The sequence below is a fragment of the Callorhinus ursinus genome, unplaced genomic scaffold (assembly GCF_003265705.2).
Source record: "Callorhinus ursinus isolate GAN/ISIS: 27379988/994484 unplaced genomic scaffold, GSC_fseal_2.0 scaffold1, whole genome shotgun sequence".
NCBI classification, from domain to species: Eukaryota; Metazoa; Chordata; class Mammalia; order Carnivora; family Otariidae; genus Callorhinus; species Callorhinus ursinus.
The window spans coordinates 40458402-40469785 of record NW_027397063.1 but is presented as its reverse complement, the minus strand read 5'-3'; the positions used below and the strand labels follow the sequence as shown (position 1 = coordinate 40469785).

Sequence of the window (11384 nt, the reverse complement as noted above, 5' to 3'; positions counted from 1 at the left end):
AGAAAGAAAGAAAGAAAGAAAGAAAGAAAGAAAGAAAGAAAGAAAAAGAAAGAAAGAAAGAAAAGGGTCCAACAGTATTCACACAGAAGAATGGAAAAGGAGAAAGAGGACTTTAATCTTTTTAGCCTTCATGCTCTGATATTCTACAAATTTTTATGGAGAAAACGGACACAAATGTGTATACATACACACACACACACACAAACACATATTCACGTATTCTTGTACAAGAAGTAAAAAACGATTGTCTTTCAGAAGAGTGGATGGGCATAAGAGATTCTGATTTCTCATTCCTGTTCTCCTAATTAGTCTTAGGCAAATGATTTAACCACTGAGGATCTCAACTCCCTCGTCTATAAAGTGAGAGCGTGGGACTCAGTGATACCTAAGGTCATTCCTGCTTGACAGTCTAACCAAAAAAATGGTAAATGAGTTATTAGCCAATCATTGAGATTTTAAGCAAGACTGTGATATGCTACTACTTTGAAGGTAAACTATGTTTTAAGACACAACTCTTGAAAAATCTATAAGACTCAAAACAATGAAACCATAATGGCAAGATTTCAGGTGTAAAGAAAAGTTTTCTTCAGAAACCCTTTCGGAAACCCCTCCAATCACTGGTCATAAAGCTGGTCTCAGCCACCCCCCAAGATACAGCTGTGTGACCACATAAAATGAGGCACAAAACCTTCACAGCTCTGAACATATCAATCAAATGATCTACCAGCTTTCCAGAATATTATACAAGTCCAGCCTCCTTTTCTGGCTTCCTCCTCTAGCTTTCAACTTAATTTTTATTTTTGCTGTGGCTGACCAAAGCTGTTAACTAATTTTTCTCACTGATGTCGGGAAATAATGCACAATTTTAGATCTCTCAACCATGGATGTTTGAACTCTGCCCTATATGAAAATTAGCTTAGCTCATTCTGTAGGTGTATTGTTATTCAGATATGGAAAGAATGTGGACCTGCATGGTTCAAAAAGTAAGCTGAGGAGATCTTTTTCTTTTAAAAAAAATAATAAAATATGAAGTAGCTCATGGGTCAGAGTTGAAGAATAATAGAAAAGAGGGTAAGAAGTCACACTGAAAGGACTTGGAAATCCTTCTGGCTCACAGTCTCAAAACAGCTTTTTTCTGGCACCATCAGTAGACGTTAGGAACAGATATCCCAAGTCACAAAGACATACAATGAAACCTTGACCCTAAAAGTTGTGTAAGATGTTTGTTTAGGTTCTAGTCCTGCAGGAGCTAACTCTTCTATGTATGAATGCCAAAATCTGTCTAGAAGGATTGTGGAAGAAAGAGCACTGGTTCCCATGTTAAAAGTACTATGTTCAGTGGGGCACCCGGCTGGCTCAGTTGTAGAGCATGTGACTCTTGATCTCGGGGTTGTGGGTCTGAGCCTCTTGATGGATGTAGAGATTACTTAAAAATAAAATCTTTAGGGCGCCTGGGTGGCTCAGTCGTTAAGCGTCTGCCTTCGGCTCAGGTCGTGATCCCAGGGTCCTGGGATCAAGTCCCACATCGGGCTCCCTGCTCAGCGGGAAGCCTGCTTCTCCCTCTCCCACTCCCCCTGCTTGTGTTCCTACTCTTACTGTCTCTCTCTGTCAAATAAATAAATAAAATCTTTTTAAAAAGAAGATATTTGCAAATATCTTTAAAAAATAAAATAAAATAAAATAAAATCTTTTAAAAAAAAAATCTCGCGTTCAAGTTTTGGGTCTTACTCTCTAGCCTTGTGACCTTGGCCAAGGCACTTACTTTTTCAGGACCTCAGTTTTTTATCCTCCAGTTTTTATCCTCCAGGGTTTAAGCTCAGATTTCTCTGCATTCCTTAAAGGGGGCTTCACACAGCCTTAAGCACTTTGCAAGAAATCAGCAAGTAACTCACTGAGCAGTCCAATCCCATGTACCTTGCACATACTCATAGCTAGCATTTCTATGGGGCAGATCTAAAAGATTTAGGTGAATTCTGGTTCACATTCCAACTCTGTTCTCACCATGACACAGGGTAGGCATCAAGAATTCAGTCCCTGGAGTTAGACACTCCTGAGCTCAAATTCTGGCTCAACACTTTCTAGTTCTCTGACATTACTTAACCTCTCTGCTTAGATATAGCCTCTGTTTCTTCATTGGAACCTACTTTATATGGTTATTGTGAGAATTAAATAACATGATGCTTGTAACTTACTCAAAGTGAAGTACATGATAAATGCTAAAAATATATATATTAATAATATTGTTACTGCCCTTGGACTAACCTTTACAGACACACCCATCTTTTTTCTGGCTACAGGGACAGCAGTGCTTGCCATTAGCCTTCTCAATAGTGGTATGTTACTTAAACAGTCTCTGAGCCAAGTCCTAAACATTCCTGGCGAACTGTTCCATATGAAACCTATGTTCCAACTTGTACTGTCTCTGTTTCTTCCAGAAGCATTTGCAATACAATTTTGTTATGCTAACTTTATTAATTAGTACCTAAGTAGAAGCATGAAATAAAACATGTAAGGTTTTTTTTTCTAATTGTTGTTCTTCAAATCCCAACTTAGGTGCCACCTCCTCTATAAAGCCTACCCCCATCTCCTTGCCTTGTTGCTTCATGCCCTGAAGTTACTTACTCTGTCTTCTCTGCTCATTATCTTAGATATACTTCTGTTTATCAACTATGAAACCATTCTGTGTATATTTATGTTTGTGTTTCTTTCCTCCTCTAGAGTGCAAGAACCTCAAAGTTGGGCTTTAGTCTTCCTTATCATTTACCCCCCAAATACCACCACAATGCTTAGAACATGCTCATAAAATGTTTGTGAGATAAACTAGAGGTAAAATGAATTGAATTATGAGGTTCTACCTCAGAAATGTTTGGAAACTTACCCCAAAATATCTAGAAAATAGCCAAAAGAGAAAGCTAGGAAAAAAAATATAGGGGCCAGATTGGGGAGTTGCTACATATACAACATAGCATAGCAGAAGGTTCTGAGTTCATACATCAATACAGGTTTTATTTCTTTTGGTTTCTACTTCTCTGACCACATAGTTACTTATGAGAGGTCAAAGTAAAATGGAAAGAATCCCAGTCTAGGAATTTAAAGACCTGGATTTAGTCCCAACTCTGCCATGAGTTGCCTATGTCACTTCCCGTCTCTAAGTCTGTTGGACATAATGATTCATAAGACGCTTTAAAAGTCCCTTCCCACACAGGCACATCTGGATCCACTGTCATTAACCTCATTTTCCAGCTAAAAAATCTGAGGGCGCCTGGGTGGCTCAGTTGGTTAAGTGACTGCCTTCGGCTCAGGTCATGATCCTGGAGTCCCGGGATTGAGTCCCGCATTGGGCTCCCTGCTCGGCAGGGAGTCTGCTTCTCCCTCTGACCCTCCCCCCCCTCATGTGCTCTCTCTCTCTCTTTCTCTCATTCTCTCTGTCTCAAATAAATAATAAAATCTTTAAAAAAATATAAAAAATAAAAAATCTGAGACAAATACTACAAACCGATGCATTACAGAATTTTACAGCAACTGGCTGTCATAGTTAAGGGTGAGATGTGGGGTGCCTGGGTGGCTCAGATGGTTGGGCGTCTGCCTTCGGCTCAGGTCATGGTCCCGGGATCCTGGGATCGAGTCCCGCATTGGGCTCCCTGCTCCTTGGGAGCCTGCTTCTCCCTCTGCTTCTCTCTCTCTCTCCCTCTGTCTCTCATGAATAAATAAACAAAATCTTTAAAAAATTTAAAAATTTAAAAAATTTTTAAAAAAGGGTGAAATGTGGATGGAAAGACTGTCTGGAGCCCAGCCCTGCAGAGGCACCCCACACCTAATGGCACAAGGGAATTACAGGGAGAGTCAAAGCTTCTCTGCCTTTTGCCAAGAACAGGACGTTCCCGCACCTGTGGGAGCCAACTGAGTGTGTAGTATTGGCAGTCAGCACAACCACAGCTCCTAGGTTCCAAATAGACATTCAGGAAGGTCTTAATTGATGTCCCTGCCAGGCACCTGAGGACAGAAATTGCTCAAACTTTACCTATGAAAACAGGAGTCTTGTCTAGGTCATTCTGTTTGCTGTAATCATTGGGGTACCATCTGAGTCTGACAACTAGATCAAGGACCAAGTCCAGAGTTGAGAATTTGGCCAGATACCCACATCCTAATAGATTGCTTTGAAACACTGAAAAAGAATAGTCTAGGGACACCTGGGTAGCTCAGTTGGTTAAGGGTCTGCCTTCAGCTCAGGTCATGATCCCAGGGTACTGGGATCAAGCCCCGAGCGCAGGGAGCCTGCTTCTCCCTCTCCCTCTGCCACTCCCTGCCACTCGTGCTCTCTCTCTCTCTCGCAAATAAATAAATAAAATCTTTTTTAAAAAATAGTCTAAAAGGGTGGATTGTATGAACACTTTTTTTAAAGATTTTATTTATTTATTTTAGAGTGAACGAGAGAGTGTGAGCATGAGGGGGTGGGGGGGATGGGGAAGGGCAGAGGGAGAGGGAGACAGACTCCCCACTGAGCAGGGAGCCAGACTTGGGGCCCAATCCCAGGACCCTGGGATCATGACCCGAGCTGAAGGCAGACCCTTAACCGACTGAGCCACCCAGGTGCCCCTGTATGCACACATTTTGGACTAAGAAATCTGTTCAGCCTCTCAGAAGACAAGATAAGAACCATGAATCATAATTTAGTTTAACATTAAACATTTGTAATGTAAGAAGTTTCATCTTACTCAATAGTTTGAGTTTTTGAAGAGTCTGGAAGCATTTCTGTGCTACATATACATATAATTGTTACTGATATAATTCACATATCATAAAAATTTGCCCATTTAAAATATATATACACAATTCGGTGGTTTTTAATATATTCAAAGGGTTTGCAACTATCACTACTATCTAATTTCAGAACATTTTTATCACCCAAAAAAGAAACCCCACAGCCATTAGCAGTTACTTCCAACCCCCTCCTTCAGCCCCTGGCAACCATTAATCTATTTTCTGTCTACGGATTTGCCTAGTCTGGACACTCCATATAAATAGAATCATCTAATATGAGGTCTTTTGTGTCTGGTTTCTTTGATACTTTCTTGCTCTGCAACTCTGGACCACAGAATCTAGTAAGAAAGGAGAAACCCATCTTCAAGACATCACTTTTCTTTCCCCAACATTTCTAAAAGATACAATATAAAATGCTTAGAACTTACAACCCATGGACAGGATTCCGATCTAACCTGTCTCTATCCCTAAGAAGCGATACTGCTCAAACCTCCCAGGTTGATTAAGACCTGGCCTAAATTTAAAGATCTCCCCTAAGATTAAACATGAGAAAAGGGAAATCCAGAGTATCAGAGGCCTCTGAATCCAAACCCTGGCAAAATCACTCCCTAGATCTAGGGTGACCTTGAGTAATCTATTTAACCTCTCTGCTTTCATTTTCCTCATCGGCAAAATGAGCATAACAACACTATCTTCTTTGTGAGGTTGTTGCTAGAATGAGAAAAATATACATAGGAAGTACCTAATGCCTGGCATAGGAAGGCCTTCAAATTATTATTACTACTACTTCTACTACTATTTTCTCCTCCTAAGTGTTTTTCTTAACACCCTTGACAGGTGTTCTGAAAACTGAACAAAGAATTATATTGGTCATGGTCTCTGCCCTCAAGGAAATGACATAATATGGGACATATACATCCTTTTTTTAATCTAATATTGTATTATAAATACAATGGAATATTACTCAGCCATAAAAAAAGAACGAAATCTTGCCATTTGCAACAATGTGGATGGATCTAGAGGGTATTATGCTAAGTAAAATAAGTCAGTCAGAGAAAGACAAATACCACATGATTTCACTCATATGCGGAATTTAAGAAATAAAACAAATGAACAAAGGGAAAAAGAGACAAACCAAAAAACAGACTCTACTATACAGAACAAAATGGTGGTTGCCAGAGGGGAGATGGGTGAGAGGATGGGGGAAATAGGTGATGGGGATGACGAGTACACTTATCATGATGAGCACCGAATACTGTTTAGAAATTGTTAAATCACTACATTGTACACCTGAAACTAACAGAACAATGTACATTAACTACACTGGAATTAAAATTTTTAAAAAGATTGTACGTCCCTATTGTTCTTTAATCCTACCACTTAGGGTTGGAGACGAATGGAATGAAGAGTATTCTGTGTTATTTGTACGTTTCATCTATACTACTAGACTAGGAACTATGTCAGCTCAACTCTTCCAAGAAACAGATGCCAAGACAAAATTAGTCATGCAGGAGTTTTCTTAGGAGAAATACCCATGAAGAATTAAAAGAAGAAGCACCCAGCATAAGTGGGGAGAGTCTTCAGACCATGATGCAGGCCTGACCCTTGGGAAAGAAAAGGAGTCAAGAAAGAGTGCTGGGTAATAGGAGGGTCAGAAAAAAGTCTAAGCCAGGCTGGCTGGAAGTCCCTAAGCAAAGATAATGCCTTAGATGAGTCCCGCGCTGGGCAGAAACGGCCTGGCTCTGGTGAGAGAAGGCCTGGGAGAGTGAGACTTGGCAGAATGGAGGCAGGGGCTGATCCAAGGGCGCTGCAACTGGAGACTGCACAACTCCACTCCTCACAGCAGGTCCTCATGAAAGTCAATTTGAGCAGCATACCACACCACCTCTACAGAACTCCTGAAGGGAATAATTACTAGCGTAGCACACATAATTACTTATGTGTAGTACGTTCTCAATAATTGTTTGGTGTAAGCTGAGTAAGTGAGGGTTTTCAGTCACCAGCAGGAAGCGTAACCCATTTGCTCCATGCAAGTGGATTCAATTTCATAATCCATCAAGAAGGGAAATGTTTTCCACCATTTGAACTAAATGACAAGACCTGGAAAATATTCCTGTGGCATAAAAGATCCCAATCCACAAACAAAAAATGGGGTGGGGCGCTGAGGCAGTGAACTGACAGCAACAGGAAGAATGGGCAAAAGTGACTGTGAGGGCTGGATTAAACCTATCATTGATTTGATTAGCCACTTAATTTCACTTGTATAGACACAGCCACAGGATGAAGCAATGTGCAGAGGGTGTGGCCTCCAAGGTACAAACAAGATGGCAGATAAAGTGCTTCTGAAACAGACAATAAAGCAGAGAAAGCCTCGGGAGCTCAGGGCGGTGGGGAGATTTTAATCATGGAGCTACACTCACTTAAGGCACCCAGCAAATGGAAAGCAGGTCACCACAGCACCCACAGTTAAGTCTTGAAAAGGACAACTCCAGTTTTCAAAGAATCAAAATAGGGGTGAGACAAGAGGAAGAAATGAGTCACAAATCTGTAGGTAAAATGAGATTTCTGAGCTAATGATCACAAATAAAGGAAGGCAGAGAGAGGAACCGTGTTGGGGGGGGGGTTCATTTCTCACTATCACAGAGGGCAGAAATCTGCTTCCATTTAAAGATTATATATTGGTGAATCACTATATTGTACACCTGAAAATAATATGATATTGTACGTTAACTAACAGGAATTAAAATAAAAACTTAAAAAATAAGTAAGTTTTCCATAATAAATTTTAAAAATAATAAAGATTATATATTGAGCATCTGCTATGCACAGATCGAAAGAAGCAAGGTTTCAAGAACATCCACATGTCCAACAAACATTGATGAGCCCCTCTCTTGTGCAGGTATGTGCTAGACGTTGAGAAAACACAGAAAATCAGTCCCAATTACTTCCCTCAGTTCTGCCAAAGAGACAAACCTACCAAACATGGAAACATGAAAATACAACATCACGGTGAATCATGCAATGACAGAGCCAGGTCTAAGTGCTATGAGCGCTCTAAGTAGGGTGACCATATAGCTTAGCACTCAAACCAGGGAGCTTTGAGAGTAAGAGAGGGCATTGGCGATAATTACATTGGTACAACAGGCATAAACTGGGATGTTCCTGGGCAAACAGGATGAATGTCATCCCAGTCACAAGGAATAAAAATAGGAAGAAAGACACTGGGAAGAGAATGGGTGAGAAAAAAGAAATGTTAGAATGAAGAGGCCAAGTTGCTCAAGAGGAAAGGGATGAGAACGATGTAAGGCAGGAGAAATAGTTTCAAAGAAGCTATCAGAACTTTGAAGCTTAAAGGAGCCTGAAAATAAACCCACTTAATTTTCCTGTGGAGAAACAAAGAGGGAGCCGGTAGGAGAAAGCCAATATTGGTCAAGCACCCACAGTGAACTAAGCATTATGCCGAGCATTTAAGATGTACTGTCTTACTTATCCCCACCTAAAAGATGGTATAATTATTCTCAGTTAATAAAGGAAGATACTGAGGCTTAGTGAGGTTAAGTGACAAGGCTGAGACTGGAATCCATGTCTGTGAACTCCGAAGTCTGTACTCATAAAATTGGTAGCACAGGCAGAAGGAGCATCTGTGACTCTTAATTTCTGGGCCAGGGCTACATTTACTGTGCTATACAAGGTGAGTTTTTACTGGGTTTGGATAGTGTTCCCCCAAAACTCATGTCCACCCTGGAACCTGAGAATGTGACCTTATTTGGTAATAGGGTCTTTGCCAATGTAATCAAATTAAGATGAGATCATACTGGGTTAGGGTGGGCCCTAACCAATGACTGGCGTCCTTAAAAGAAGAGGGAGGGGCGCCTGGGAGGCTCAGTCGTTAAGCGTCTGCCTTCGCCTCAGGTCATGGTCCCAGGGTCCTGGGATCGAGCCCCGCGGGCTCCCTGCTCCACGGGAAGCCTGCTTCTCCCTCTCCCACTCCCCCTGCTTGTGCTCTCTCTCTCTCTCTCTCTCTCGCTGTGTCTCTCTGTCAAATAAATAAATAAAATCCTAAAAAAATTTAAAAAAAAAAGGAAGAGGGAAATTTGAGCATAGACACAGGAGAGTAGGATGCCACGTGAGGACGTAGAGACACACAGAGAAGAGCATCATATAAACACAGAGGCAGAGATTGGAGTGAGAGGTCTACACTACAAGCTAAGGATTGCCAAGGATTGCTGGCAACCACCAGACACTAGAAAGAGGCAAGGAAGTATTCTTCCTTAGAGCGTTCGGAGGAAGTATGGCCTTGTAGACACCTTGATTTTAGACTTCTAGCCTCCAGAACTGTGAGACAACAAATTTATTTTAAGCCGCCAGGTTTGTGGTACACTTTGTAACCGGAGACCCAGTAAACTGAAACAGCTAGAGAAAAACGCAGCAGGAGACAGAGGAGGAAGGACAGAGATGGAAGGAAGTTTATAGGAAGGTCAATGACAAAGAACCAGAGGCTGAGAAATTCTAAAAGAAATATAACTGGAGCAAAGGAGAAGGTGATGTCACCAAAACCCCAAAAACTAAAAATAGTTTATTTGGTTCCATGACGATACCTCCCTTGACCTTCAATCCCACCATTCTCACCATTACTCCCTCCTGCTTTTAAGCTCCTAGAAGATCATTGGTCAGCTCTGCCCAAGGAAAAAGAAAAGGGTAATGAAAGATAAGAATGAATTGATATGAGCTGCTGATAGGAATGAAACCCACACCATTGTGAATGTCAGCTATGAAAAATGAGTCACAGCTTCAACTAGTAAAGTTGACTTGTGATAAGTTGAAGATGGACAGGGTAATCTCTAAACCAACCTAAAAAAAAAAAAATGAAGAAAGAAGAAGAAAATGGAGTATAAAACAGAAGGGGAAATAGTAAGCAAGACTAACATTTAAACCCAAATATACCAGTTATTACATGGAAGTGAACTAAATAATCCAATTAAAAAACAAATGATTGTAAAAATCAGGAAAATGGCTAGCTTTGGGAGAACAGAGACAGTGATTATGAGAAGGTTCTAGTAGTGTTATTTTCCTTGAGCGAAGTAGTGGTTACACAGGTGTTTGCCTAGTGGTAATTCTCTGAGCTATATATTTTTGTACTATTATATTTCTGTTAAATATATTTCTGATTGAGTTATATTTCACAACAAAAAAGGCTTAAAAAATAATTTAAAAAAAATGATTGCATTACTAAATAATAAAGGGGGAAAAAACACTATATCCTACTAATAGAGACAACCCTAAAATAAAAGGGTACAGAAAAGCTGAAAGTTAAAAGAATACAAAAATGTCATGCAAACACTAAAGTATATAAAACTGTCTTTGGTTGGGTTCCCTCTAAAATGGACCTAAGGCAAATTTAAGAACTCATGGTTTATTTGGGAAGTGATCCCAGGAAACTCTAATAGAATTGGGAAGGATGAAGAATGGTAAAAGAAGAAGGAGGAGGAGGGGAAGGAGAAGAAGAAGAAGAAAAAAAAAAACAATACTGGATGCATTAATTATCAGGTTACTACTGTGGATACCTGAGGCTCAACCCCATTGAGTAGCTCTAAGAAACGTACAGTATCCCTCAGAGTTGTTCTACCCACGAGGGGATGGAGCTGAGGGACTTATCCTCCAGTTCCCATTTGTCACTACACATGTGCCCCAAGCTTACCAGAGAAAGCCCTCAGGTGGAGAATCATAGGTGACCGTAAGAGGAAACAATCACACAGCTGTGTGTGTGCACAGAAATGATGAGAGCCAAGGAAATATAAGCAGGATATTAACAGGATGTGATACATAGTTAAAATAAACTCTAAGGCAAAAAGCCCTACCAGAGGCAAAGAAGAACACTCCATAAAGATAAAAATTTCAATTCACAGAAAATATAACAAATTCATATGCCACTAATAACATAGCATCAAAATACACTTTAAGGCAAAAATTTGACAAAATTAAAAGGGAAAGTAGGCAAATCCACAATCTTGGCAGGTTTTAACCTACTTTTCTCATTAACGGGAGATAAAAAATACATATAGAAATATGTATAATGATATTGAAGATCTGTTAAACAATACAAAGAATTTAATGAACACAGAGGAAGTCAAACAACTTCAGAATGCATTCTTTTTTTTTATTTTTATGTTCAGTTAGCCAGCATATAGTGCATCATTAGTTTTTGCTGTAGTGTTCCTTTTAAGTATAAACAGACATTTGTAGAAAGTGACTAATAAGTAAGGCTTAACACATTTCAAAATTTAACTTTATACAGAAACTGTTCTCCAACAGTTCTAGTAAGCTAGAGTTAATACCTAACAGACAACTCAAAGTCCCACATGTTTGGATATTAAAAGTAGAGTTTTAAACAACATATATATCAATGAAAAAAGTTATAATAGAAATTGATGATAATGACAATATGGCACATTAAAATTTATCATATAGATTTAAAACTATACTTAAATGAAAATGTATGGCTTTAAGTGTATATCGGAAAAAAAGAAAGTGTGAAAATCAATGACCATCCCAAGAAAGTAAAAAGCAGCAAAATAAAGCCAAGGAAAATAAAAGAAAGGAAATAATAATAGAAACAATAAGGA

At 39.7% G+C, this 11384-nt stretch overlaps 1 protein-coding gene and 1 long non-coding RNA gene across 2 annotated transcripts in view; one reads left to right on the top strand and one right to left on the bottom strand.

Annotated features, from left to right (window-relative positions):
• The window catches only part of LOC141372798 (uncharacterized), a 39971-nt gene that overhangs the window by 16019 nt on the left and 12568 nt on the right, over positions 1 to 11384 (bottom strand). The window lies entirely within an intron of this gene.
• RPL24 (ribosomal protein L24) overlaps positions 9533 to 11384 on the top strand; it is a 211137-nt gene continuing 209285 nt past the window's right edge. The window contains exon 1 of the mRNA XM_073892824.1: positions 9533 to 9537. Within this exon, the coding sequence (XP_073748925.1) occupies positions 9533 to 9537 (5 nt within the window). The remainder of the gene's footprint in view (positions 9538 to 11384) is intronic.